This window comes from Octodon degus, unplaced genomic scaffold (genome assembly GCF_000260255.1).
Source record: "Octodon degus isolate 3935 unplaced genomic scaffold, OctDeg1.0 scaffold00002, whole genome shotgun sequence".
In the NCBI taxonomy this organism is placed as follows: Eukaryota; Metazoa; Chordata; class Mammalia; order Rodentia; family Octodontidae; genus Octodon; species Octodon degus.
In genome coordinates this window covers 5,032,764-5,059,546 of record NW_004524578.1, presented here as the reverse complement: position 1 = coordinate 5,059,546, position 26,783 = coordinate 5,032,764, and the positions used below count along the sequence as shown (strand labels likewise).

Genomic DNA, 26,783 nt, shown 5'->3' with positions numbered 1-26,783 from the left:
GCGCATGTGCGCGTGTGTGTGCACACACGTATGTACACACACATGAAATATCATACAATATGGATATTAAGAAATAGCAAAAAAAAAAAAACCTAAAAAAGAATAGCAAATGCAATGCAATAAGGAAATGGTACACCACAATCAACTGGATTTAGCCCAGGAGTTTACGTTAGTATAATGTCAAACTATTAACATAACATACTATACTAATATATTTAAGAAGGAAGAACACATGCGTATCACCACAGTGCTCTACAAGCCTTTGCAAAACTCAATATCCATGTCTGATTTTAAAAATTACACTCACACTAGTCAAGTCTGAGGCAGTTGGAGCATCACAATTAATATAAATGATACTCAAGGAATCAAATAAGAATCAATAAGTTCCCAAAAATTAAAAATAAATAAATGCAAGAGAAAGGTAAGCACTCCTTGCAGGAGACCAACTACTAAAAATATGGAAGAATCACGGGAATGACAAAACCAGCATTTTGAAGCCATGGAGCAATAAGCGAGTCTGCCAAGCGAATCACGAGATGCCAAAAACAGTGAGTGTCTGATGAAGAGCAAAATATTTACATGGTCTCAAAGTATCCCCACAAATTACTCGCTAATTATATATGGAAAGATAATAACTGTAGAGTGCATTAGCTGACAAACAGAACCTTAACCAAGAAATAAATATTGACATTCGCAATAGCAGGACACACACACACTGTGCACCTCCCCACCGAGACAGGAGTCAGGGGAGGAACTCTGTTGGAGCGGGAAGGAGATCTGGGGCAGGGAGAGGAAAGAGAAGTAAAAATCACTAAGGTGTAGTAAGCCTTCATATCAGCTCCCCAAGATGAAGGCGGTATGTCTGGCAAACATATACTAACAAAAAAAAAATTTAAATATACACTAAGATTGCAAGATCACTTCCATTGCTTTCCTTCTAGAACTGCATAACCTAAGTCAGGTCATGAAAAAGCACCAGAAAAAGGAAAGATGGTGAGGCTGGGGAGATAGCTCGGTGGTTTAAGTGCCTGCCTGGCAAGCACACAAGGACCCAGGTTCAATCCCTGGTACTGCATGCCATGCCAGCCACCAAAACCAGGCATGCGTGCCTGTAATCCCAGCGCTGGGGAGGCAAAGACAGGAGGATCACTATGAGTCCAAGCTGTGTAGGGAGACCCTGTACCAAATAAATAAATTTAAAAAAAAAAAAGAAAATGTGGAGACATCCTACAAGATACCTCATTTATACTACTGGTTGTATTTTTTTTTTTTTTTTTTTTAATGGACAGGGAACAAGGACCAGAACTAGATTGGAGAAAACTGTAGCAAAGTGCAAACTGAAGGCAATATGGAATTCTAGACTGAATTCCACACTAAGAAAAGAAAACTATAAAAGACATTACTGGGAGCACCAGAAAAGCTTAAACACAAATGCTGAGTCACCGTTACACATCCCCAGCTGGTCCCCCATGGTTAGTAAAGTACAGAGTATGCACTGATAAAGAGCCAGGATGCCTGCAAATGACTTCCCAGGAGGGTCATCAGGAAAATGTTAATGTGGGTAACACGCACACCAAAGCTCTCTGCAGCTATCTTAGCTAAGAGGCAAGCAGAAAGTAGGGGGAAAATACAAGTAAAGGGGACAAAAGGAAGAAGATGGAAAGAGCACCGTTTGAGTCTCAGTGACTGGAAATAATTGGGTAAGAACACTGGATACGGGGCTGGTGAGGCAGGACTCACTAGACAAGATTTGATTCCAAAACACCCGATTCTAGAGAGCTGTGGACCTGGAGCCCACCATGACGGGACAAGCGATCCCCAAGGGGGAAGCTGAAACCAGACGTAAGGATCCCTTGAGAGCCAGGAACAGTGCAGCAGAGACAGACCACAGCTGGCGAGAGTGGGAACCACCAGCAGCACCCCAGGACGAAGCGTCTCACACGCCAAGGACTGCAACAGGGACAGAGTGCAAGGAAGCCCTGCGGACAAACGTGCCTGAGAGCTGGGAAATGGCAGAGAGAACAAACCGCAGGCTGGTGTAAGCACAATTGGGCAGCCTCCAGGAGGGACACCAAGTCTCACTGCAAAAGGGTGCTGGAGGTGCGGGGCCGCAGCTGTGTGCAGAGCGGGACTTCTGCCTAGCACCAGGTATGGACCTCATGCACAGAAAAGCACTGAGCACACAGAACGCCCCCGCCTCTGCACACCACTGCTTCCCAGGGTAGTCCCAGCTGTCAGCCTGGTGGCCGAATTCTCACCCAGTCTCCTCTCTGCCTCCACATTTTCAGCAAACACTGTAGGAATCAGAAAGTCCTTCCTTGCCAGGCTGGCAGCGGGAAGGAGGGGTGACGGCGATTGTGGACCCCGTTCCCTAGGACACATCTAATCAGCCTTGGGTCGGTGTGATCACACTGGGATGTCCTCTCTGGAGAATGGGCACCTTTGTCTCTTGTTGGATCCTTAGCGCCTCTGCAGAACTGAACATGCAGGGAAGCACCAATAAACACTGGGTGAGCAGATGAATTACTGCCTTCCATGAGAAGATGTAATGGAAGTACAGACCTCTGTACTTCCATTACAAGTTGTGTTAGTTGACATGCCGTTCTCAGTGTGAGGGCCTAGCCCTGCAGGTGGGTAGGACCCAGGAACTGAGAAAGGCCTCCTGCCGCCCTGCCCCAGTTTGCGTGGAGAAGTCCCAGTCTTTGGAGGAGCTTGATCTTTGTGGCTGCTCTACTTTGGAAGAACTTTGGAAGAGCTCCGGCAGTCAGCATAGAAGGAAGAGAGAGGCTTGATGGGCGCCACAGCTGCTGCTCCTCCTCCTGATCTTCATTGTTTTCAGACGACACATGAACTCCTGCCATTTGCCTTGGAGCCAGCGGAATATGGACTGAACGCTCCCTCCAGTAACTGTGAGCTAAATAAACCTTTCCTTCCTTCATTTTGAGTGTGGGATATTTGTCCCAGCAATGAGTGAAAAGTAACTAAGACACAAGTATAGAGGTCTAAAATAGAACAGATGCAGGCAGTTTTGAGCAAACTCAATCAACACACAATCATTGAAAGCATAAGAGCGCATGGTTATAATTTGCATGTCCATAAAGACTCTTGTCAATGCTTCCCCAGCCCTGGATCATCCCATTTCTTACTGTCCGGGGATCTGCCCAGAACCCAGGGCCTGTCTCAGAGGGAGCACAGGCACATAGGTGGATCCTCTGGGGGAGAGGGTGATGGCCCCTGCTAGGCCTTGAGAATGCTTGAACATCCATCCTACCAGAGACCCCTAAACTATCCCTGCTAAAGGACTGAAGTTTTGAAAAGAAAGTACAACATAGATTAACTGCAGATTATTCCTGCAGGTATTTTTTTAATCTGAATGCATAGGGTTTATTGGGAGGTAACAAGCTTTAGCAACTCATTAACGCTGGTAAGTGGCTATGCATCCTGGGCTGAGCAGAGATGGGCTTCCCAGATGGCAACCTTCCCCGACATCCCGTCATGACCTGACTCCATGGCTGCTGAAGGCACTCCTCTTCTGGCACTTGACCATGGCCTTCCCCTCTGGGCAGGCTCTCGTGCATGTCTGCACAAGGGCAGCCCACGAGCCAGCGGACAAGACTCGAGCGCCTCGCCATCACTTGGCATCTGGAGTGTGCGTCAAAGGCTCCTGAGAAAGGCCAGATCCCCAGTGTGGTGCTTTGGGAGGCGGGAGAACCATTGAGAGGTGGGGCCCGCCAGAAGTAAGTGAGGTTCCTGGGGGTGTAGCGTTAAAAGAGACTGGGACCAGAGCCCTCCTTGCTTGGCACTGTGAGATGAGCGGTTCTGCTCTGCCACAGGTTCCCACCATGACACGCAGCCTTGCCACAGGCTCAAAGGCAATGCAGCCAAGTAATCACACACCGAAACTTCTAAAACTGCTAGCCCAAGTCAACCCTTCCTCAGTTGGTTATCGCAGATAGATATAGATATAGATATTAGATCATAGGTGTCTAATAATGCAAGCAACTACCCTAGATGCAGGGCTCTAGGAGCCTTCTGGGTTTTCATCTGATCCATGCCTTTGTACCAGTAGCAACAGCATGCGCAGATACACACACACACACACACATGTGTGCACGCACGCACAGCCGCCATTGGATTTCCTACAGATTCCATAGATTTTCCTCTTCCCTGTCTCTCCCCACTACTTTCTTGGACCCCCCTCAGCCCCACATTCATCACCTGCACCCAAGTCCACATCTCAGGTTGGACTGTAATGAGTCCGCCTTACAGACCTTCGCCACTGGGAGATGATCATTTCTATTTGGATATTACTGTCTACCTTGGGTTTCAGTGATACTCATACTTGCTGAAAGTGTCCTGGCGTTGGCCCTTGTAAACCCCAGAAAGCTGGTGAAGTAAAAGTCCTTCAAAAACTATTTACTCTCTTCTATAGATGAAGAAACACAGGCACAAGAGAAACTCGCTGCCTCGGTGATGGCCCCTCCATACTCTAGCAGCACAGTGCCAGGGCTGCCTAGACCCGTCACCACTGTGTTCTCTGCCAGCTGCACTGGTGGCAATGGGCAGTGTCCACTTCTCAGTACACAACAAGATCCAGTGGCACACAGTCATAAAGCCTCAGGGAACAATAACAGCAAAAATGATTTTATAGAGTGATATAATTCAGTGCTGATTTTATTTCTTCCCAAAAGATTATTCACAAGCATCTTCCACCTGCCCAAATACCTCCAAAGAAAATCCGAAAGATTTCCTCAGTCATTTGTCTAAGAAAGAAAAATAGAATCAAAGGGCTTGGATGAACATGGGGTTCAGATAAAACAAATCACAGGATTAGAGATTCTCCTCAGAGCTTGTGAAAATTAAGCCTGGATGGCAACAGCAAATGCAGAAGCGATGGTTGCTGGCACCTGCGATGCAAAGCTGCCCTGCCTCGGAGCTTTCCTGGGAAGATGCTGAAGCCCAAGCAATGTCCACCTGGGGACTTCCAAGCACTCCCAAGCAGTAGGAGGTCTGAGGGGCCCTATGGTCATCTAGAGAGCCTCTCTTAGACCTCTACTCACAGGGGCTCCTGCGCCTACAGGCAGGCTGCGGACACACAGCTAAATCGCTGCAGCACCACATGAGGACAGAGTGCTGAGGGCCACCCTTGTCCACGGGACCCAACTCAAGTTCACCTGATGTGAGGACCACAGTATATCTTCTTCAGCCCCCACTGAGAGAGAACACAGCGCTTGGACTCTGGGCAAGCAAAAGAGACAACGAGCGACTGGTAACTGAGGGGCCATGTGGGCTTCCTGCTGTGGTACCGTGACAAGACGGCCTTCCTTGGCCCTCTACTGTTGGAGCGTGGACGTTGTCACCACACAGCTGCCACCCTTGGTTTTAATGTCTCAGGCCTGAGTTCTCAGAAGAATCTCATTGGGTCAGACAGTGCCCTTGAGGTCAGGGACTGGGGCTGAGGCTACAAGAGCAGAGCGGGACAGGGGGACCTTCCAAGCATGGGGAGAGCCTGGTAGTAGCTGAGAGGCTGGAAGGCGCCCCATGAAGGGTGGAGCCCCAAAGCGGGCCCCATGCATACAGCCCTGCCAGGAGGCTGGGGCCACACAGACACTCTGAAACTACTTAATGGCACCCTTGGGACTTAGCGTGCTTTTCAGCAGCAACCGAGGTGCTGTTTTGAGAGTCCTGCACTCGTAAGGCCCAGACCATTTGCACCAGGTGGAAGAGAAGGCGCTTCCTTAAAGTGAGGTGAGGGGTCACGGCACAGGCGAAGCTGCCTTGGGTGATGAGGTTCTACGGTGCTCCTCATACGCTCGAGTCTGGAGGGTAAAGGGTGGTGAGGAGCAGCCTTCCTGAGTAACTCATGGACATCATCAGACGACCACCAAGCCTCAGATGCAGAATGTATCACACAAAAGGTCCCCAGAGTGTTCTAATACCTACTATGATCTAAATATTTGTGTCCCCTGCCAAATTCACCCAACGAAACTTAACCCCCAGCAGGACGCTCTTAGGAGGTAACAGCCATGAGCGGCGACCGTGAGGGTCCTGACAAAAGAGGCTCAGGCGTGCTCCCTCAGCCCTTGTGCCGTGTGCAGAAGACAGAGCACCAGGGGCTAAGCACGGGGAACAGGCCCTCGCCATACTCCACACCCGCCCATACCTTGATCTTGTACGGCCCAACCTCCAGGAGCGGGAGACATTTCTGTGTTTATAAGACGCTTGGCTTACAGCATTTCGCTATAGCAATCCAGTTGGGCTAAGACAACACTTTCACCAAGTGCAAAGTACAGAGGGAAATCTCTACAGACTAGAAATAAGGAGAAATTTCACCCCTCCAACAGCACGTGAGGGATCTGCAGCCTCAACAACTCAGCAAGTAAGAGGCCCAAATATTGGCCCAAAGGGTGAGGGCCTGTTGTTAGCACCATGGGGGTGATCAGTGAGAAAATATCAGAAATAGAAGGATCAGCAACCTCAAGAAATTCAGAAGGGGAAATCACTTGAAAAGGACTTCAAGTAATTGTGCTAAAAATACACAAATTGATAAAGGATAGATAAAGCATTGAGTGGAAAGGACAGCAAACATAAAATAATGAAAAGCTCAAATCCTACTTACATTATGGATAATTCCTACGCAGAACAGACTGCAGCTGATGCTATAATAACTGAACAAGACTTGAGCTACCTCTCAAGATGCAAATTTTGTAGCCAATTTGAGTTTAACACAATTAAGTTCTACCTAAGTACTTTTCAGAGGGAAGGAATCCAGAATCTCCACCGTGTCTTATTTACAACACCCAGAACATAACCCAAACTTACTTGACAGAGGAAGAACCAGGAAGATGTGACCCATTTTTAAGAAAAAAGGCAATCAATTGAGCCAAGGCCCAAAACGACCGAAGTATTAGGCCACCAGAAAAGAATATGAAATCAACTGTTCTCACCACGCACAAGGACTTAGAGAAAAATGTGTTCCGAATGGATGAAATACAAGAAATCTCAGCAGAGAAAACTGAAATTGTGAAAAAGAACCCAATGGAAATGGAGTATGGGCCATATGCTCCAATCACCATACATGCAGTTATAAATCATTTAAATGGCAAAATAACCCATATGCTGAAAAATGATATTTCAGTTTCTAGCACAAGGAAAAATGGAGCACTACCTTGTGCCACACTGCCACCCATGACTGTGCTCACATGAATTGAATTTACTAATACTCAAATAACTATACAAAGTATAGACAGCTATCATCACTCTTCTATAAGTAAATACCCTGAGGCATTTTAAAAGGGTGGAATAAATCACACAGTAACTCATACTGATGGGTGGTAAAGGCATTATTTTAAACCCAGTAAACCAATCTCTAATTTTACAGCTTCTATATTGTACTGCCTCTCTAGGAAAACAACAACAACAAAAAAAAAAGCACTACTATGCAACTTGGAGAACATTAACAATTTGAAATATGTCAGCTAAAAATATACCTACAAGGAAATGCATAGCCATAAATAAATACACACACACACACACACACACACACACACACGTTTATATAAAATGAAAGAATAAATTTTAGTGAGCTAGCTATTCTACTCAAGAATTTGGGGGGGGGCCAGGGAGATGGCTCAGTGGAATAAGCGCTTCCCTGGCAAGTACAAGGGCCTGAGTTCAATCCCGGGTTCCGCCAAAAAAAAAAAAAAAAAAAAAAATTAGGGAAAAAACAATAGGACTAAATATAGAGAACATTTTTTAAATGATAAATATTTTTGTAGCTTTATTTATTTGATACAGGGTCTCACTATGCAATTCAGACTCAGTGATCCTCCTGTCTGGGCTTCCCCAGCACTGGGATTACAGGTATATACCACCATGCACGATTCTGGGGCAGGCATGGTGCACCCAGGGTTCTGAGGCTGGCACAGTATGTGGTACCTGGGATTGAACTTGAGTCCTTGAGCTTGCCAGGCAAGCACTTAGACCACTGAGCCATGTCTCCAGCAGTAAAATAATATTAAATAAAAACAATTAGACCAGGTATGGTGGCACATGCCTGAATAGTAATCCCATCTACTTAGGAGGTTGAGGCAGAAAGATCCTCAGGCCCAGAAGTTTGGACACCAGCTAGAGAACATAGCAAGATCCAATCTAAAAATAATAATCACAATAACACCAAAAATAGAAAAATAAAACAGAAAAAATAGAACAGCAACAAAAAGAAAATTAAGGAAGGAAATGGAAAACAAAAAGCAGTAAGGGAGAAAAATAAACCAAAGCTAGTTATTTGAAAAAATTAATAAAATAGGCAAAGCCCTACAGTTAAAATCAAAGAACTAGACTTCTATTTATTAACATGAACAAATCTAGAAAGCATCGATGTGAGTGATAGATGTGGCATGAAACCATTTATGTAAACTAAAAAATAAAAATCCAAAAAATAGCCAGCTAATGACTGTGTACAAAAGGTATAAAAATATGGTAAGATGTTTTACATCCGCTTCACTATGGGGACTCTCCTGGGATAACGAAGAGGGGCGGTAAAGTCAGTCACAGCTGTACATGTGCATGTCCTCTAAAACAAGAAGAAAGTTTGGAAGCTGCTGTGGCTTGCTCTGAATGCCAAGCACATGGCTTCTGGGCTCTGTTCTGTGGCTGGCTGCCCACGGCTAACAGTAACTTCACACCTGCTACATCTGTCTGCCTCTTTACTGCCTACCTTCCTGGCCACACTGTATGTTCCCTGCAGACAGCGACCACCCAGGGTCGTGCACACCAGGACCAGAGGGGCCATGAGAGGAAAAGGTCAAGCAGCTGACCTGTCCAGTAATTTCCAGTCTAGCCATGCTAAGCTTCCTCGATTCTGCTGTGGATTTACTCACGAGGAAGAAAAGGCAGAAGCAGCGATGATGACGAGAACCTCCAGCCCCTGCTCAGAGCTCAGAAGGACCCCTTCCTCTCCCAGCGAATCTAGAACCAGGCACTGAGACAATCCCTTTGATCATGTAGAGTGGACATCCAAGAGCTGTTATGAGACGTTACACCAATAGCTAATACTTATTTTATTTTATTTTATTTTAGTATTTTAGGGAGGGTCTACAGGGTGTTCAGGGTCTCACTACTAGATAGGACCTGTAGTGATCCGCCTGTTTACAGCTTCCTAAGAGCTGGGATTCCAGGCGTGCGCCACCATGCTCAGTCTCAATTGCTATCTCAGCATGGCCCAGAGGCGGGGCCAGCACTGCAGGCCCAGGGATTGAACCCCGGGCCCCTGAGCCTGCTTGCAGGCACTTTCATCTGCTGAGCTATTCGGCTGGCCCCATAACTAATACTTATTAGCTGCAAAATGGGCAGTGTGTGCCATCTCATTTAATACACAACTCCAAGCAGAAGGTGATTCCCAGGGCAAAGGAAGCAACAAGCTCAAAGAGGCTTGGTCCTTTCTCCCTTGCCTGAGGCAGCCCAGCACCTCACGTGTTCAAGAGAAAAATGACGAGCCCACCACTCTGCCTGCCCTGAGAGACAGCGCCCTTCTCATTTCCTCCACAGTTCTTTACCTTCGAGGCCTTTGTGGAAGTTCCTTGAACATGGCCCCAGTGAGGCCAGAAGCGGTGCCACCAGCCCTCCCACGCTGCCTTCCTCAGCAGCGGCACAGAGAAGCACACGAGAGGAGGGTCCTCTGCTCGGCGCGACAGATGCAAAATCAGAAGCTGGTATGGCCTGAGCTAGGTCTTGTGCCCAGATTCATGTATCCTAACTCCCCTGTGGAGGAACTTGATTGCATCTTCAGGAAGTTGTTCTAGAAGTAATTCAGTTAAAATGAGGTCACAGGACAGGCTCTAATCCAGTGTGACTGGTGTTCTCAGAAGCTGGCACACTTGGCCCTGGGCGCAGGTAAATGAGATCTGGACCTGGAGACGGACACAGAGGGAAGACCGCAGGAAGCCACACAGGGAACCTGGCCACGTACACAGCAAGGAACGTCTTGGAACTGACACCCCTCGCCGCCTCAAAGGAAGCAGTGCTGTGAAGGCTTTGATCTCAGGCTCCGCACGTACGTGTGTAGCTTGGTTTTCATGCTTACTGGAGAGTTAAGGGCTCAAACAAGTTTAGAGAAAGAGAAACCAAGAACGGTACACAGACCAGCAGCCAAGGGCTGGTGCCCAAGGGCTCAGCTCGGCCCTGCTGCCGGTGAAATGAGGAACATCCACTCCTGGCGGCAGGCTGGGTGGTGGGGCAGGTGGCACAATACTACCCTCCTCCCCCGACACACCACATGCGCAGTGGCCTGCAGGCTGTTGGGACAGAGATGGACGGCAGGTGGGGACGGGCACCTGTGCTCTTTGGAAGCAGCAAACGGATCCTGCCCCGTGACGTCTGAATGCAGTGCCCTACAATCCGAGCCACCCCTCCCCAAGGCCCCACTGATCTCAAGAGCTTAGCCCCCCATCTACCTGCCTCCTTGGCACCTCAAGCGGTGGCAACTGAAGACAAAGCTGTCGCACAGAGGACTGCAAAAGCTGCAGTGGTGGCCCCTTCCCTGAAGTCACTCCTGCTCCACTCCAGAGCTACATCACACTACTCTCCATATGTTGGTGGCATCCCTAATGTTTCACCAGTTTGATTTCTGTCATTTCCAAGCTGACCAATCTTAGCTGATATAAAGCACAAGTCCTCCCCAACTATGCATTTCTGAGTACAAACATATACTTACACATGCAAACTTAGGCATAAATCGGCAACACACAATTTTCTAAATACAAGCTGAAATGACCTTTGCAATACCCTAAGTGAACTACACAATACTACAAAACAGTTTTTAAAACCAATCACAATGGAATTTGAACTACACAGTAGGCACCAGTGCTTCACAGGCCCCACTGGTTTGAACAGATCTGTGCTCTGCTGAGCTCACAGACACACCAAGCATTCTGGGATTATTTTGAAAATGCTTTATGACGTGACTCTTGCATTTCATCCTGTCCTTCTATTAGCCACATGCAGCATCCAGCACCAAAGAGAGCAGATTCAAACTGGTACTCAAGGCCATGTAAAGGGCCACAGAACATTCCTAGTTGAATTGAGCAGAGAAAACATGGGCCGAGGAGATAGCTCAGTAGAATAAGCGCTTGTTTGGCAAGCGCAGGGTCTTGGGTTCAATCCCCAGTACCTCAAAAAAAAGAAAACAAAAAAAAAAAACAAACAGACAAAAGTTCGGATGTCAAAGCAACCACTTGAATCTCAAGGGACATTTCAGCATTTCCAAAGTACGATTTTTTTGTGATTTAGAATAGCCAAAAAAACAAAATAACAACAACAAACTCATGCTGTCACCAAAAAGAAAAAAAAAAACCTTTACAGACTGCATTGTCACACTGTTCCAACCTGGAGTTTTATTTTGTGAATCAGTTTATATGGTCCTAAAAATAAGGAGCAAAAAGAGAATTGGATTAGCCTGTCCCCTTACGAGGAGCCTCTGACGTCTCCCAGAAATACCAGCCCAGGTTTCCCCAAGGAAGGCTGCAGTTCCCACCAGTCGGCCTGAACCGCATCGTTGCTCTCTGCCTGCTGGACACAGCACAGCTGGCGGTTCACCTGGCTCAGCTCTCAGGCAAACGGGCTTCAGGGAAGAAAGGGAGTTTTCAGCTTCACCCTTGGCCGCTTGAGCCTGAGCTACTGTCCTGGGGTCGGGGTAAGACAAGGTCATTAAGCGGCCACACAGAAACCCACAGCCGCCATGGCCAGCCACAAAGAACACGTTCCCAAGGGAAACCTTGGGTTAATCTGATTAAGCTTTCTAGAAAGCATCAAGAATGTATGTTGATGGTGTCCCAGTAATTTAATTTCCCCGGTTTTTAAACTACAAAAATTTGAAAGCTAATCCAAACTAGATAGGACCTGAGTGTTTGTCAGCTAAGCCTACTAAACGGCCCAGTATCTTTCTCAGCAGAAGACAAAGTTTACTGCATATTTCATGCAAAATGAAAAGGACCAGAAGAAAAGCAAACTTCTTGTGGCTGTCTTGTTTAGGCTCCTGCACCGCCTTAATTACACACTAGCGCACCAGCAAGTTAATGTGAGCTCTGGAGCAAGGGAAGAAGAAATACTTTTGAGACACACTGAAAAATGTCTCTCTACAGCCCCGCATGGCTGCTCTTGTTTCAACCTGGTTTCGTTTGCCTTCACCCCACCCTGGTGGTGTTCTCTTTATTTCCCTCATTGAAGACTAAGCAGTCTATCAAAACAGTGCCCCCAAACCAATCTAAGGTACAAAAATGCAAACACAAGCACCATTTGTCATTGTGTCAGCAATTCCTGCCGTCCCTGCCCTAAAGAGGACGGAAACAGGTCATCAGACAAATATTCCATTATCTCACCCCCAAATGCACAGGGCTTCTAGTCACGAACCAGCAGCTGATGAGTGCTGGCTCCGGTTGAGATTCAGAATAAAATGCATGTGCCCTTGCTTCCCTGCGCAGCCGGACTTACAGGAGTCCTCCCGAGAAAGTGCGCCTCCCACGGTCTACAGGTGTTAGTGCTCCTGCTCAATAGGTCTTGCTGCACTGGTTCCCAAAGCCAGTGGAACATTACAACCACCTGAAAGCCTTCTACTGCACCAGATGCCCGGTCTGCGCCCCAGTCCAATGAAAGGGTTTGATCTCGGAAGTGGGGAGCTGGGCTGAGCAGCCGGCAGAGGTTCCCCAGACCCAAGCACCACCACCTTCAAAGGACCACAGTACCTCTGAGGCAATGTGCTCAGAGCAGCTGCAGAGGACACACAGACAAGGGACTGACAGGCATTTATTATAAAACAAAACGTTTTTAAAAATCCAATCCAGAGACTGACCGAGATAAGGCAAATGGCTAATGTTACAATAGCACTCGGACAGCAAAGTGCCCCTCACAACAAACCATCAGACTGACCCAAACTCTAGCTTCCTATGAGAGGATAGGTTTTAGTTACTAGCAAGTCTGTGCCGCAGTTTGTCTTTTGAGTCACTAGTGATTTTTATGCCATTATCTGTCTTCCCTACTTGCAAGGGCACAGGAGGATGGGGGAAACCCTCAAGGCTTGAGGAATGCTCTCTCCATTTATCCCTCCAAGGCTTTAGAGTGGGCCTTCACCCCGAAGGATCACCTCCAATCCCCCTGCCACATGAACATCGGGAAAAGCAGCGTGACAAACAGCCACGGCCGAGGGCGCAGCAAGACATGTTTACAAATTTCCTAGTTCTTCTAAAGTGCAGTCACATCAATTTATTTCCAAGGCCACTAGAATACCAGCCCAAGACCTTGCATTTTCATACATAAATAACTCTCAACTGCCAAATCGTAACCCCACAGGTCAGCCAGGGCTCCCACGATCTCCAGAAATCCCCACTAAACTGCAGGTTATCCGTTAGAGGCTACCCAGCACCATGAAGTGTTCTTACACACCTGAGAACTCACAGGCTGCCCAAACAGAAGTGCAAAATCCAAGAGCCCAAGGTTCTTGCCCGAAGCTGAGAACTAAAATCACCTTTAAACGTGAACTGGCTGTGCCCCACTGGCAAGCTGTTCTGGTCCTGAGGAAACTCTTCTCAGAACATGTTTCCAGGAAGTGACACACGATTGTATGTGATAAAGTATGTCTTCATGCATGAGATTTCAGCACCCTTGGGGTCACACTAAAGACCAGCTGTGAGTGTGCGCGCCCCCTCCAGGCATCCTATTGTCCAGACTCACCTGTCAGCACCTCGCAGAGCTGCCCAGGGACCTGGGTGTCGGCAGGTGGGCTGGGTTTCAGGGACCATTTGCGCCTGACCAGATGCTCTCGTCCACTGAATGGGCCTCCGGAATTGTTGAGGGGTTGGATCAACACCTGCTCCTGCCCAAGCTGGATGAGGCCCACCTGCCCAGAAAGGAGACGCAAACAGGCCGTCAGTCAGCTATCCTCGTTCACACCCGCGCCTGGCCCCAGGAGCCTGAGGGCAGCAAGGCCACCTCACTGTGGCATGGTTTTTCCTATTTGAGACCCTGCCCTCCTTTTTCCTATTGCTCTGGTTTATCCATCCCTAAGACTGAGCCTTAAAAATACCCCACTGACAGTGAAGTTGGGGTTTTGGGAAGGATGCCAATATAGGGGTCGGGTGCAGAGGTTTATACAACTATCCATTTCCCAGGTCTGCTTCCAGGAATGATGCACTACTTCATTATCAATTTTTAGATGTCATTTCAAAATTAACAATAAAATAATCTTCTTAAAGGTCCGTTTGAGAAGCAACCCCAAGATTATTGTAATAAAACTTAACGTCCCTAATGAGAAAAATCTATCTTAACTCTAAAAGTACTTAAAATTAAATATTTTGACAGGGACATCAGCTAGATGTGTGGTATTAAGCTTTTGACAGCAAAAGAAATGACCAGTAGAGCGAAAGGATAACAAGCAGGGTAGGAAAAAATTTTAGCCAAGGGTCCCTCAGACAGAAGGACTAATACGTAGAACATATAAAGAATTAAAAACATTAGACCTCCCTATTGAAAGACCCGATCCAAAAATGGGCATCTGTGATGAATACACTTCTCGGATGAAGCAGAAACACTAAGTAAATGAAAAAATGTGTAACATCATTATCATTCAGAAGATGCAAATTTTAAAAATTCCATCTCACCCCCAAGAGGAATGGCTATCACTAAGAAGTCAGCCAATAACAAATGCTGGAAGGGCTGTGGGAAAGAAGAAAGCCTTCTCCACTGCTGGAGCATGTAGAGTGGTGCAACCACTGGGGAAATCAGTGTGCAGAGTCTGCAAAAGTCTAGGACTAGAGGTCCCATCTGATCCAGCTATTCACTCTCTGGGTATCTTCTCTGAAAACTCACATTGCAGCAAAATATGCTTATAGGAGCACGTTTATAGTAGCACAAATTGTAATAGCCAAATCTTGGAGACAACCCAAATGCCCATCAACCAATGAATGAGTAAAAGAGATGTGGGGGTTTTATACAGGAGTACTACCCAGCCACAAGGAAGGACAGACTTGAGACTTTTCTAGATAAATGGATCCTCCTGGAATAAATTGGGCACATGTATGGAAAATCACATTGTTCCCCTGGTATGAGAAACCAAAAATGTAAATAAGAACCAAACTGCTTAATAGGTATTGCCAAATAGGAAGAAACTGTTCAAAAGAAATAGCAACTAGGGAGGGAGGATGGGAAAAGAAAAAATAAACGATGTAAGGATTAAAAAAATACATTTAATTGAAAAAGAAAAAGAAAAGCCATTTTGTGATGAGGATCTGCATATTTTTCCCCCTGAACTTGTAATATTTAGAAGAAATTGGAAGAATATCTGATGAATTAGATTTGTTACTCTAATTTAAAGTGCATCACTGATTCAGGCTTGTAATTTTAAAATCTTACCAAGTTGTAAACAGTATTAGAATATGAAAGAGACCTCAGGCACTTCTAATACTTATAAAATGAAGTTACTGGGTTTATAAAAGTTGCTTAAGTCCTAGAGAAGGTTATGTTTTAATCCAGACAATCAAATAAACATGAACTTGAATGTTAAATTTTCTAAAGACAGTTTTCAATGTTTCAAATTGTGAACTGCCAAATGTATGAATGGGGCTAAGTAGGATTCCACAGCCCCTTAAAAAGCAATTGCACAATGTAGTACATTATAAGATTACTAAATTGTAAGAAAAACTTCAAAACGGGGATTTTTAATTTATCACTTTAATAGACTAAATATTAATTCTGGAAAAAAGTGTACTAGAAAACTTTGTCCCTCCTTTGGAAGCAGAGCTGACAACATTAAACCAAGCCCCCTCCTTGCCCTGCTCCGAGCTTCTCTTCTTGCATGGACTCAAGAAAACAAAGTAAACTTCACAGGAGAGCTGGACTGGCCAGGGCAGCGAGAGGGCCCAGTGTGGACACTGGGCTGAAGAGAGACTGTCTCCTCTCCGGGATGGCACCATGCACCACCCTGGCTAGCACAGATTCTGCATATTATGGGAGGGGGACCCCTTTTTTCTACCACCATTATGCACAGACGCCGTGACATACCAAGCCAGTGATCCTCAAATCCAAGCATGAACCAGGTTCGCCAAAGGTCCTTGGTAGGACCCAGCAATAACCATTTCTAGCAGCAAGTCTTCCTAGTGACAAGATGCTGGCCCAGGGTCACACTTGGAGACACACTGTCCTTGGCACAACACTCCAGTTCTCCCAACCCCAAGGACTGGACGGACCTGACTCAAGCCGAGGGAGACAGACTGTGTGTATTTTCACAAGAGACACACAGGTCCCAAGCCTCCTGAAAAGTAAATCAGATCAACACCCAAGATCACCTACAACCTTTACTCTGCCAGATAGGGGGGAGGGAGGCCACACTTAATCCTCCAAGCAGATTGCAAGGTTTCTGTTTCAGTAGAACTTTTTGCCAAGAACAACTCATAGATTTTACTGCCCAAATAAAACTGTCTCAGAGTGGCACTGCATGACCTGCAGGACTGCCCAGCTTCCTTCCCTCCGCTTTGAAGTGAAAACTTGAGTTTGTTCACTGATACCCTGGAGAGATTGTAGAGATGAAGGCAAAGGGGAACAAGGTACAGAGCTCCCATCACAGCTGCGCATAAAGAGGCCAAAGGGCCGAACATTCAATACTGAGCAGCAGAAAATGCCATGGTCCACATAAGCCGGGCAGGTTATAGCATGGGGCCGGCAAGGGGCCCCTGGTATCTGAGGGACAAACTGGACTCTAAGAGGAACTGGACTGCTCTGGAAGCACCCTGGCTAGGGGAGTCCCCTCCCAAGTGTGGCACTTTCAATGCCTGTCACCCACTCAGCTTAGGCTTTGCATTCACAAAATCCTTTGCAAAAATCAGCTAGCTTCAATGTTATAAGATCTGGAGACAAAGGCCCAGCCAGGTGAGCTTGCACGCGTACATCCATGGGAGCACACGCAAGCTCCTCGCAAGATTTTTCTTTAGAGCGTCTTTTCCACGAGGTCCCACATACTGCTTTCCATCCACGCAGACACGAAGACAGCAACGCTGCAGAGACGACCGTGGCACACCGGGCTGTGCGCCACCCTGCCGGCACCCTCGTGGGGCCTGATCCTCAACAGCGACGTGGCAAGGACTCGCACCTCACGGAAGGGGCTGCACCAGGCTCTGAGCCTAGGGTGCAGCACATGGGCCAGCCTCTCACCCACAGCATCTTGCTGTCTTGGGGCTCCCTCAAGTGTCTCTAACACTCACCTTGTCCACACTTTAGGGGTAAAATGTTCTGATGAAAATTGTCACGTGCCCCAAAACACATACACTTCCATGAGGAAAGTTTTTAACTGCTACTTGTGTCCTGCACACATTATTACTCCCAAATGCTTGCCTGCCCTTATCCCCTCTGACCTATCTCCCCCCGCAAAAAATCCCCTTCCCTTTGGTACACTGACCCGTGTTATCAGATGTCTACAGGGCCTGATAGCTTGTTCTTCTGAAGCAGGATCAGAACCACTCTTCACTCTCCCAGTGGGTGCCACAGCAGAGAAAAACCATGCATGGGCCAGGCTTCTCTGGAACAGGCTGCCTGCACTGCCCCTCACCCTGTGGCTCTCATCTGCAGCTCCCTGCTGGCAGCAGGGGGGCTCTGAAGACCCCGCTCCATGCCCAGGCCTCACTCCAGGCTGAACCAAATCCTCGGAGGAACAGCACAGGCCTTGCACAACTCCCTGGGGGCTGCAAATGCAGCCAGGATGAGAAGCAATCCCTGCATCTCCCCACCCCAGTGCGGGGATTGCGCCTCAGGCCTCTGCACTCTGCTCCTTCCTCAGTCCTTTATTTATGTTTGAGATGGAAGCCTGCTAAGTGGCTCAGTTGCCCAGGCTGGACTCAAACTCCCGATCAACCTGCCAAAGTGCTGGGACTGTAGACACACACCACCAAGGCAGTTCGTCTGAACTTTAACCAAACGCTGGAGGCCCTGACCATTACCGCCTTCACTCCAACACCAGAGCACCTGGATCTGGAAGCTGGGGCTCCTCCTGACCATGGAACTCTGTCTGTCCACTGCCCTGCCATGGCCCATGCTGTTCTGTGGCTCCTGGGACAGAACAAGCCTGCCTGGGATGGTGTGATCCTCCGTGGCCATCTATGTGGAGAAGTGAGACTCACAGGAATGCTCCTTCAAGGCCTCCTGTGCCCCAGCGACAGCAGTAAAGACACCAGTCACAAGGCCAGAGTGGGCTGCCTGCAAACACCATCCAGAGAGACAGAGTTCTGGGAAGGAAGAAATGCCAGGAGCAGAGAGAACCAACAGTCCCCAGCCACTTGGTTTTAAGAAACACAATAATCCTGAGAGAAATGGTGCTCTCAGAAATCTTAGTTTTGCCAGGCTGGCTATTCTACAGGAAAGCAGTAGGGATCAAATAAAATGTATGAGGCATAACCTGATATGCTAGTTCCAAGTGGTTAGCTCCCAGCTCGCTTTGTCCTAGGACCTGGGCTTTGAAGAACTTCTGGACCATCTTAAGAGTGCAATTGACTCCACCCCACCCCCAAGCAGGACTAGCTCTCCTGCCAAGTGGGAAAGAGAAATGTGCAAAAGATAGGTTTTATCAGTCCCTAACTTGAGCACAGCCTCTTGACAAAGCAGAGCAAATGTGCTCAAGATACTGTAAAAAGATTTCTGGAAGCAAAGGCATAGCCACGTAGTGGGGATGATTCTGTTGAACCCACCTTCCCACAAGGGCCATGCCTGACTCCAGAGCCCAGGGCACCTCCAGCCCACACTTGGGACACTGAAGCTCCACGGTTAACCAGAGTGCATAGTGGGTGAAAGGCCAGGGCGATGGGGTGGTGAACCCGCTTCTTGCAGGGGCAATGGGCTTCCATAGAGCAAAGGCAACCCTGTGTCCTCAAGCCAATCCCTGCACCCACCGCCGACCGCAGGGACTCTGCCTCCAGCATCGGAGTTGCTGAACACCAGCGTTCTGACTTCTTTGCGGCCAGCATCCCCTCAGAAAGAGAGATGTCCCATGGTGACATCTGCCCCTTCCTGTCCCACTATCAACCAGTCACAAGGGAACAGCAGCTCCGCCTGCTCAGGGCACTCTCCATCTCCACCTCCTCCACCTAAGGCCTGGCCATAGGAAGTCCCTAGGCTCTTCTCCTCCCCTTCCAGACTATAGTCACCAGTGGTGTCTGTCACCTCTCATCACACAGTCCTGAGTGCAGTCCCAGGTCAGCAGCTGCATCCCCTGGGAGCTGGTTAGCAATATCACATCAGTCCGAGGTTGGGGCCCAGTGGTCAGGTTCACACATTCTGTAGGGGACCCTGAGTTAGACTCAAGCTTGAGAATGGTGCCTTAGGTCGGCACCCAAAGCCCCACCCATCCACCCAGCACACCTACTTGTTTGGTTCTTCTCCTCTATCTCCTAAAACTACCACCTAAGCCCCACCCCAGAGCCACCTCATGGGCCCCTTCTCTTGGGACACCCCACCTATCACTCCTCCCTGGTGGGACCCCAAGCTACCCCACTTCAGCTCCAACCTTCTAGCTCTCTGAAGTCTACCGTGCCTGGACCTGGGGACCCCGCCTTGTTCCAGAGCGCCCTCTGGCTCCTCTGCTCTAACTCCCCTGCCAAAGGCTTCAAGATGCCTCCCCTCCCTGCACACCCACCCATCTTCCTAGACAGGGCCTGCGCTGTGCTGCTCTCTGAGCCCTGCTGGAAGCCGACTGGCATAAGGTCAACCCAAGGCAGGTGCAAGGCCATCTGTTCACTCAACAGCCCTGGAGCAACTGGTGAATTTATAACTGGAAAAGTCTGGGGCCGTCCTGTAGGGCAAGAAAAGAAATCTTAATATGCTGGGCTCTCACTAAATGATTCCACACACTTTATCATATTCCACCCACAGCCCTGCAAGGCTGATGTTACTGACTCCCTCCTATGGCTGTAGGAGATTTAAGAGAGTTAAGTGACTCCTGCAAGAATGCAGCCCCACACGGGGGCTGTTCAGTTTCCTAAGAAGTGCGCGACCCCACATCTGTGTGTCTGGGCCCAGAAGTGCATGGGCAAGATGAGCCAGTGACTGCTGACGCCTTCAGATCCAGGCTGCAAAAGCACCTTCTGCCCCTTGGCTCTGGCATTTCGGCGTTTAGGAAATGCACTTCAGGAATGCGAGCAGGCCAGATGACCTCGTCAGCACAGCAGCTCATCTTCTCCTTTTGCTTTTACATGATGCCAACTTGGGGAAAGTTCATGCTTCCAATCCGAGCACTCTCGGAGTCTAAGGAGGTGGTTAGCAAGTGGGAGCCGAGCCTGGGCAACTTACTAAAACTGTCAAAATTAAAAAAGGGCTGGATAGCTCAGTGCAAAGGCCCTGAGTTCAATCCATAATATCCAAAACAAATTTTTTAAATTAAAAAAAACCAAACCTACCCTAGGTGGTGACCTGAGGCAGTGGTACTGAAAGCAGCTGAAGCCTGGAGTCCTAAGAATGTGACTCAGGTCTACAGGTGGATGCAGCTGCCAAGAGTGACAGTCAGGAGGAGCTGCACAGCATAAAAGGAAAGAAAGGCCAGAGAGGATGAAGGGAAGCCACAGCAAGCTGTGGAAGAGAGCGGAGACCCTGGGACTTCCTGCTTGTGTTCTCTGCAATTCTTGCATGCCCAAATTTCATGACTGTCCCTTGCTCCCTCCTCTGTCCCTGTCTCAGCATCTGAATGCTTCAATGCCTAGTGACCCTTTCTTGGGACACCCATGACAATGGAACATGATGTTTTCTCTTCAATTTCTCATTCTTTGAATTCTTCTAGGTAACACACATGAATCATACTTGAAAAATAAAGATTGTCAGTCCTTGGCAATCCACTGAATTGTTTGCTTCAGGAAACGCTAAATGCGTGCTTGGTGTTTTCCAAACATGCTGATGCAGCACATGATCCTTCCTAGAGCAATCTGCAGTAATCCACCACTTAGGACAAGGTGCCTTCCCCAGACAGTACCAGGATGATGATGTACTGAGACGCAGTCTGGCCTGTGTGCTTGTTCTGAGCCGTCTCCACATAGAAGACCAATTCCTGCTCAGCTGTTCTTCGTGAAGTGATGCTGCACTATTAAGCTAGGCTATTTTATAACCAATCAACCAGGAGTTCAGTCCCCGCTCCCTTCTAAAGAGTGAGGCAGCAATGTCCTATCCCAACTTTGCCCCTTTATCACAGGGGTGGTGTGGCTGCAGGCCGCCCTCTGGATAATAGCCCCTCCCCCCACCATCTTTTGTAAACTCAACCCATCCTCTCTAATGGGGTCTACACTGCTTCCACTACAAGGCAGAGGTACACGCTAAAAGCTGCAGAGTGCACTGGGAGAGGTACACAAGAACTCTGAATGCAGGCGTACCGCGATGTGCCACAAAAATGCTCTGAAGCCAGTGAAAGTGTGCAGACCAGAGGCACTGCCAGGAGCCCTGTGGCACCGGCTGTGGCTCCAGGGAGCTGGCCTTGAGCAGCCCTGCCCTTCTTGTGGCCCTCTATGCTTCACGCTTCTGCGTTGCCTGGTCCCCACACTCCGCTCACACTCTTGGCCAAGAAGGGATGGACGGGTTCTTGACAAGCTCTTGTCTGGAGCTTGGCATTGCTGCCGGCCCTCCACGCTCTTGGACCGGCCACAGGGGGGCAGCTGATCCTCGTGTGGAGAAGCTCACGAGATGCACAAGCACCTTCCTCACATGCTGTGAGCTCACTGCCCTGACACGGCTTGCTGGGCTCCCAGGAAGGAACTCTTCCACAGTCCTACACCGCGCCTGAAGACTCCTTGAAATGTAAATAAAACAAAGATGCATAAACAGAACACAACTCTTATGCCTAGGATCTTTGAAGGCCCAAAAAGCACAGATGGCATAAGATGGGGGACAGAAGACTGCCCATGCCCCTGCCCCCCAAGGCAGGCATACAAATCAGCGTATGTCACTTGTTCTTGAGGTCCCACACACAATCAGTACATTCCATTGCAGATACGGTCAGTATCTCCAGGCTTACAGGGCACAGACTGCATGCAACAGGGAGCGGAGTCCGTGCTTGCCCTGCCCCTAGGCTCAGCACCCTGCCGTCGGGAGACAGGAGCTGTGGGCAACTTCATAGCAGTTAACACTCAACACTGGGGACAGTTTTGTTGAGCACTGCCACATCTGTTTCTGTCCCATCTGTGACTGCTTTTACACTAAAAGGGCAGCGCTGACAGGTTGTGACAGAGGATGTGGGGCCTGCAAAGCCTGAAATATTTACTCTCTGGTCCTTTTTGGAAAGTACACCAACTCCTGCTCTGGTTGAGGCATGAGACACAGGTACTCTGGAATCCTCTCTTCACAGAATCCCAGAAGCACCCACTTGGTACTGCGCCCTTCTCACACCCTGTGGCTGAGACAACCTGACAACCAAGAGCACAGCTCCGGCTCTCCAATTCAGGGGCTGAGCCTTCGTCCAGGGAGACTAACCCAGCATTACCACCCACCTGCACCAAGAACAAGGCCAGGTGTGGTGTGCGGAGCAAACTCAGTCCGCCCAACACCTGCGGCCTTCTCTCCTTTGCTTTCCAGGATCTGCTGCCACCGCGAGGCCACTCCAAGTCACCCCACTATTCCTCCCCTCCTGCCTTAAGCCCTCTCTCTGTTTACATGCACTGTACTTGGGGACAAGAGCCCAATGTCCAGCTCAAACAAATGGGATGAACAAGGCAGACTAAACAATAGCAGTGTCTGCTCAAGCCGGAACTGAAAAGCTAAGTCTTAGAGGTCCACCCTCCACTGGCACACTGTGAAATCAGCCTCTTGGCCAGATTCCTTTATCTACAGCACAGCACCCCCACATGGTGTCAAAGGGAAGGACGGCCTTCCTGGAAAGCTGGCTGGGATGCCATCTGAGGCGGCTCTGCACTCGCTGGGCAAGGACTTTACATCAATGTTATCCACATTTCCAGCCTCGGCTCCTTCACAGATAGCTCCTCGCTGGAAACTTTACACCAAGAAGTATAAACTCTGACCTCTACAGAAACTCACTAAACCGCAGCAAATGGGATTCAGATGTTTCCACGTACAATACAGTGATGTGACCTAGACTTGAAACACTTTGGCAAAAATAGGAAAAATGATGTGGGCTTTGAGTCCCTCCCAGAACATGATACAGCCTTGACCTGTGCCCTACAGAGATCAGAGCCTTTCTCACCCCTGCTTAAGCACTCCCACCACACCCACATTCTCTGCCCCTTTCTTGTTCCATGGACCCCTATCCACAGTCCATATCACTTTCCTTGTTTTACCAAAGCTGCCAATTTCTCCTAGTCAAGCCAAAGCGGATCACACCCTAAACTCAGAACTCTGAAAGATCCTGCAAGGAGAATCAGGCTGAGCTCAGGAATGTGCACCCAGGAAACACCCCCCACAGCTCATACTCCAAGCCCCCTAGGGGTGAGCTGGGGTGAAAGAAGTCCCACATAAAAACCTGGCCCTCCAGACTTGCTGGCTGTGCTGCAATTCCCAGTAACTCGTGGGTGAGGGCCAGAGAATTCAGAGATGGTGGTGCAAGATACAAGGAGGGGGAGGGGCAACGTCTTGTGCCTGGGAAGGGCAGACACAAAATAGCATTAGAATCTGCCTCCATAGAGTCAATCGTGACAACCCCTGCATTTCATGCTTTCAGTAGATACCAGGCTCTGCAGGGGCAGCCCATCTGCCGGCCATGTGGGCTCCTAGGGGTACCATGCACAAGCTGAGATGTGTTTGGCGGGGTACCAGCACAGCCAAGTGATCAAGTGTGAGCCCAGGCAGGGCCAAAGTACTCAAGAACTCTCCCCACCCCTCAGAGTACTTGTCACAGGTTAGGGTAGAGTCTTGGGGAAAGAGGCACTCTAGGGGCCAGGGCTAAGGGAAGCACCCAGCAGTCCCTAGGGATGGATGTCAAAAAAGAAAGAAGCAAGGATTCTGAAAACTCTCCCCTTCTAGTTCTTACCTTTCAATTAACAGTGGGGTGACCCAGAAGCCCGTGGTCCCTGCCAGGGTTCCTTTTCCAGGTATCAAGTACAGAAGGGAAGTCAATACTCCCTACCCCCACCCCAGGGTAGGGAGATCCACAGCCGAGCTGGGCCCCGTGACGCCTGCATACACACCTGTGCACCCAGTGTTCTCTACACCTGGGCAGAGGCGCCTCTTCATCGGAGGCCCAACAGCCCTGCGTGCACTTCCAGAGCTGACTGCGGCTCATTGCTCTGTGTAAGCCCCACAAGCCTCCAGCTTCAGCCCCTGGAGCTCCAACCACTGGGGGAGGGGATCCATCCTCCCACCCCCTTTGCTGAAGGGTAGGAAGGTCTGAAAGGAGTTAGGGGGTGAGAGAGGAGAAGACGCGGGTTCTTTTAAAACCCCTGGAGGCTAGATTTTCCCTGATCCCGAACGCCCACCCCACCCTCCCGGGGACCACCCTGGGCGTCTCAACCGACCAGACGGGCAGATGCAGGGGGGCGCGCGCAGTACCAGGCCGCCGGCGGCGCCGCAAGCGCTGAGCGAGACCAGAGAGCCCGGATGACCCAGCACACGGCCCGAGTAGAAGCAGAGCTCTGCGGCGGGGCGTCCGCGGCGCCCGGTGGCGCCCGCCTCCTCCACCTGGAAGCCGCGGGACAAGAAACGCAGGTCGCGGCGCAGCTGCAGGTACAGGTCGCGCCCGAAGGCGGGCAGGTGCAGCAGCAGGGCGCGCTCTCCGGGCCGCGCGCGAGGGGAGGTGGGGGGCGCTCGGGGTCGCCGCCGACGTCGGGGCCCCGGAGCGCCGGGCAGCGGCGACAGGTGCACGTCGTCCGGGCGCACCCGCCACGGGAGCACCACCTCCACGTCGGCCGCCGCGTCGCCAAGGGCTGTGGGGAAAGAGGAGCCGCGTCAGCGCCGCCCGCCCGCCGCGCACCGGGTCCGAGTCCGGCCCCAAGCGGCCAGGCCGGACTGCTCTCCCTCCCTTCGCCCGGGTATCCGACGCCGACCTGGCCCCCTGCAAGGCCGCCACCCCGGGGAGGTCCGGCAACAACCGCCAGAGTCCCGCGGAGACGCGGCTGGGGCGCAGAGCGCCGCAGAGCACCAGGTTCTCCCAGCCGAGGAGCCGCTTCCTCCTCCCTGCGCTGTCAGCGTCGGCCCATCGCGCTCTGGGCAGTGGGGGCGCTACCTGTGCCCGGATCCAGTCCCCAGACCAGCAGCAGCAGCAAGGGCAGCACCAGAGGAGGCAGCAGGGCGCCGTCACACATGGTACTCGGGACCAGCAGCCCCAGACCGCGGCGGCGGAGCAGGAGCGCGCGAGGCGGCGGCGCCAGCCGGAGTGGAGGGTTGCAGCCTTTGGAAAAAGTAATTAGCGCTGCGGACAAACCCAACGTGGTCAACCCTGAGCCCCGCCCCCCTCTCAGAAGGCCGGAGCTGATTGGGTGCTCATTTGCCTCTACCCCTCCTCCTCCTTCCTTATTGGTTAGAAGGGGTCGACGCCAAAGTGCGTAGTTAGGTTGTAAGCATTTTCTTACACGTGGTTTCTGGGCAGTAGCGGAGACGTGACACCAGGTGGCGCGCGGCCGCCGACTGGGACCGTGGGATCAGGACACCGGACCAGACTTGAGTTTGTCATTTTGGAAATTCTCTCCCAGTCTGCTGCCGAGCTTCCTGAAAAGCAGGCCAGAAATCGTCCCGGCCTGCCAGATACATCCAAAAGAGCATACTCTTCCGGCATTTCAAGTAAAACTAATTGTTGGAAGCTGGAAAGACTCCGGATCCAGTTTTCTCTACACTGATGCATCCAAGGTGTCCCTTGGCACCTGCTAAGGTCTTTATCCTGGCAGCAGCCAGGTGATTACCCTCTTCAGACTGAGGGAACGAGGAAGACAGAGCACAAAGAACTTGTTTAAATTGTCCAGCAAGTTTCTGGCAGTGATGGCGAACCCCCTAGACCTTTCCAAGATACAAACAGCTGGCTGTGGCACGCATGCCATTGGTTCGCATCCCTGGTAAGCCTGCCCTTTGGCCCGGTGATGCTGCTAATGGTGCCCTAATGGAGACAGGAGTTTTAGCCAGGTTTTTCCAAGTTAAGACACTGAAGGGCAAAATAGCAAAGCCTGAACTTGAACCCAAGTTTTCACCGGCAGGAGTGGATTCTTTTCCCATGTATCTATAACCAAAGTCAGTGGGTGACTCTGTCAGCTTCTTAAAGAACATCTTGTGGAAAACAAAACAATGTATAATTGCATTAGTCGCTTTTCTTGTCGCTGGAACTCATATACCCAACGCTCACAATGTGAGGGAGTAGAGGTCTGTTTCGACGCATTGTTTCGGAGGGTCCGTCCATGCCTGATCTCGGGCCTTGAGAGAGAAAGGCCATAGTGGAAAGGTAAGCTGTTCTCACTGGACATCCAGGAAGCCGGGAGAAAGGAGGGGTCTCGGAGGGAGGAGCACCCTTTGAGCTCCCGTCCACATTGACCCCCCTCTGCCAACGCCTCCTCACCTCATAACAGCACACTTTGCTATAAAGAGAGCCCCTGTAAACCGATCACCTTCCAAGAGCACCACTTCTGAACGTGTGAGACCTGGGGGAACATTCTAGAGCTGCACTGTAACAGTAAGCAAAGAGTTTCAAGTCTTTCCTTCTTCCCTGTCCTATTTTCTCAAAGCAAAAAGGTGACAGTTGCCTATTGAACCCTTTGTTTAAAATCTCAGAATCTAAATTGCATCAGAGGATTCTGTATCATCAAAAGGTACCCAGAAGCAGAGCAAACACTGGTCAGTTTTTG

General features: G+C 49.7%; 1 protein-coding gene across 3 annotated transcripts in view; it reads right to left on the bottom strand.

Moving 5' to 3' along the window:
- Window positions 1–25,309, bottom strand: part of Adamts17 (ADAM metallopeptidase with thrombospondin type 1 motif 17) — a 356,834-nt gene extending 331,525 nt beyond the window's left edge. For all 3 annotated transcript variants that reach the window (XM_023709886.1, XM_004623253.2, XM_023709894.1), the window contains exons 1-3: window positions 25,181–25,309; window positions 24,508–24,881; window positions 13,726–13,891 (exon numbers count right to left, since the gene is read on the bottom strand). In XM_023709886.1, the coding sequence (XP_023565654.1) occupies window positions 13,726–13,891; window positions 24,508–24,881; window positions 25,181–25,259 (619 nt within the window). In that variant the 5' untranslated portion in view covers window positions 25,260–25,309. The remainder of the gene's footprint in view (window positions 1–13,725; window positions 13,892–24,507; window positions 24,882–25,180) is intronic.
- Window positions 25,310–26,783: the final 1,474 nt, after the last annotated feature.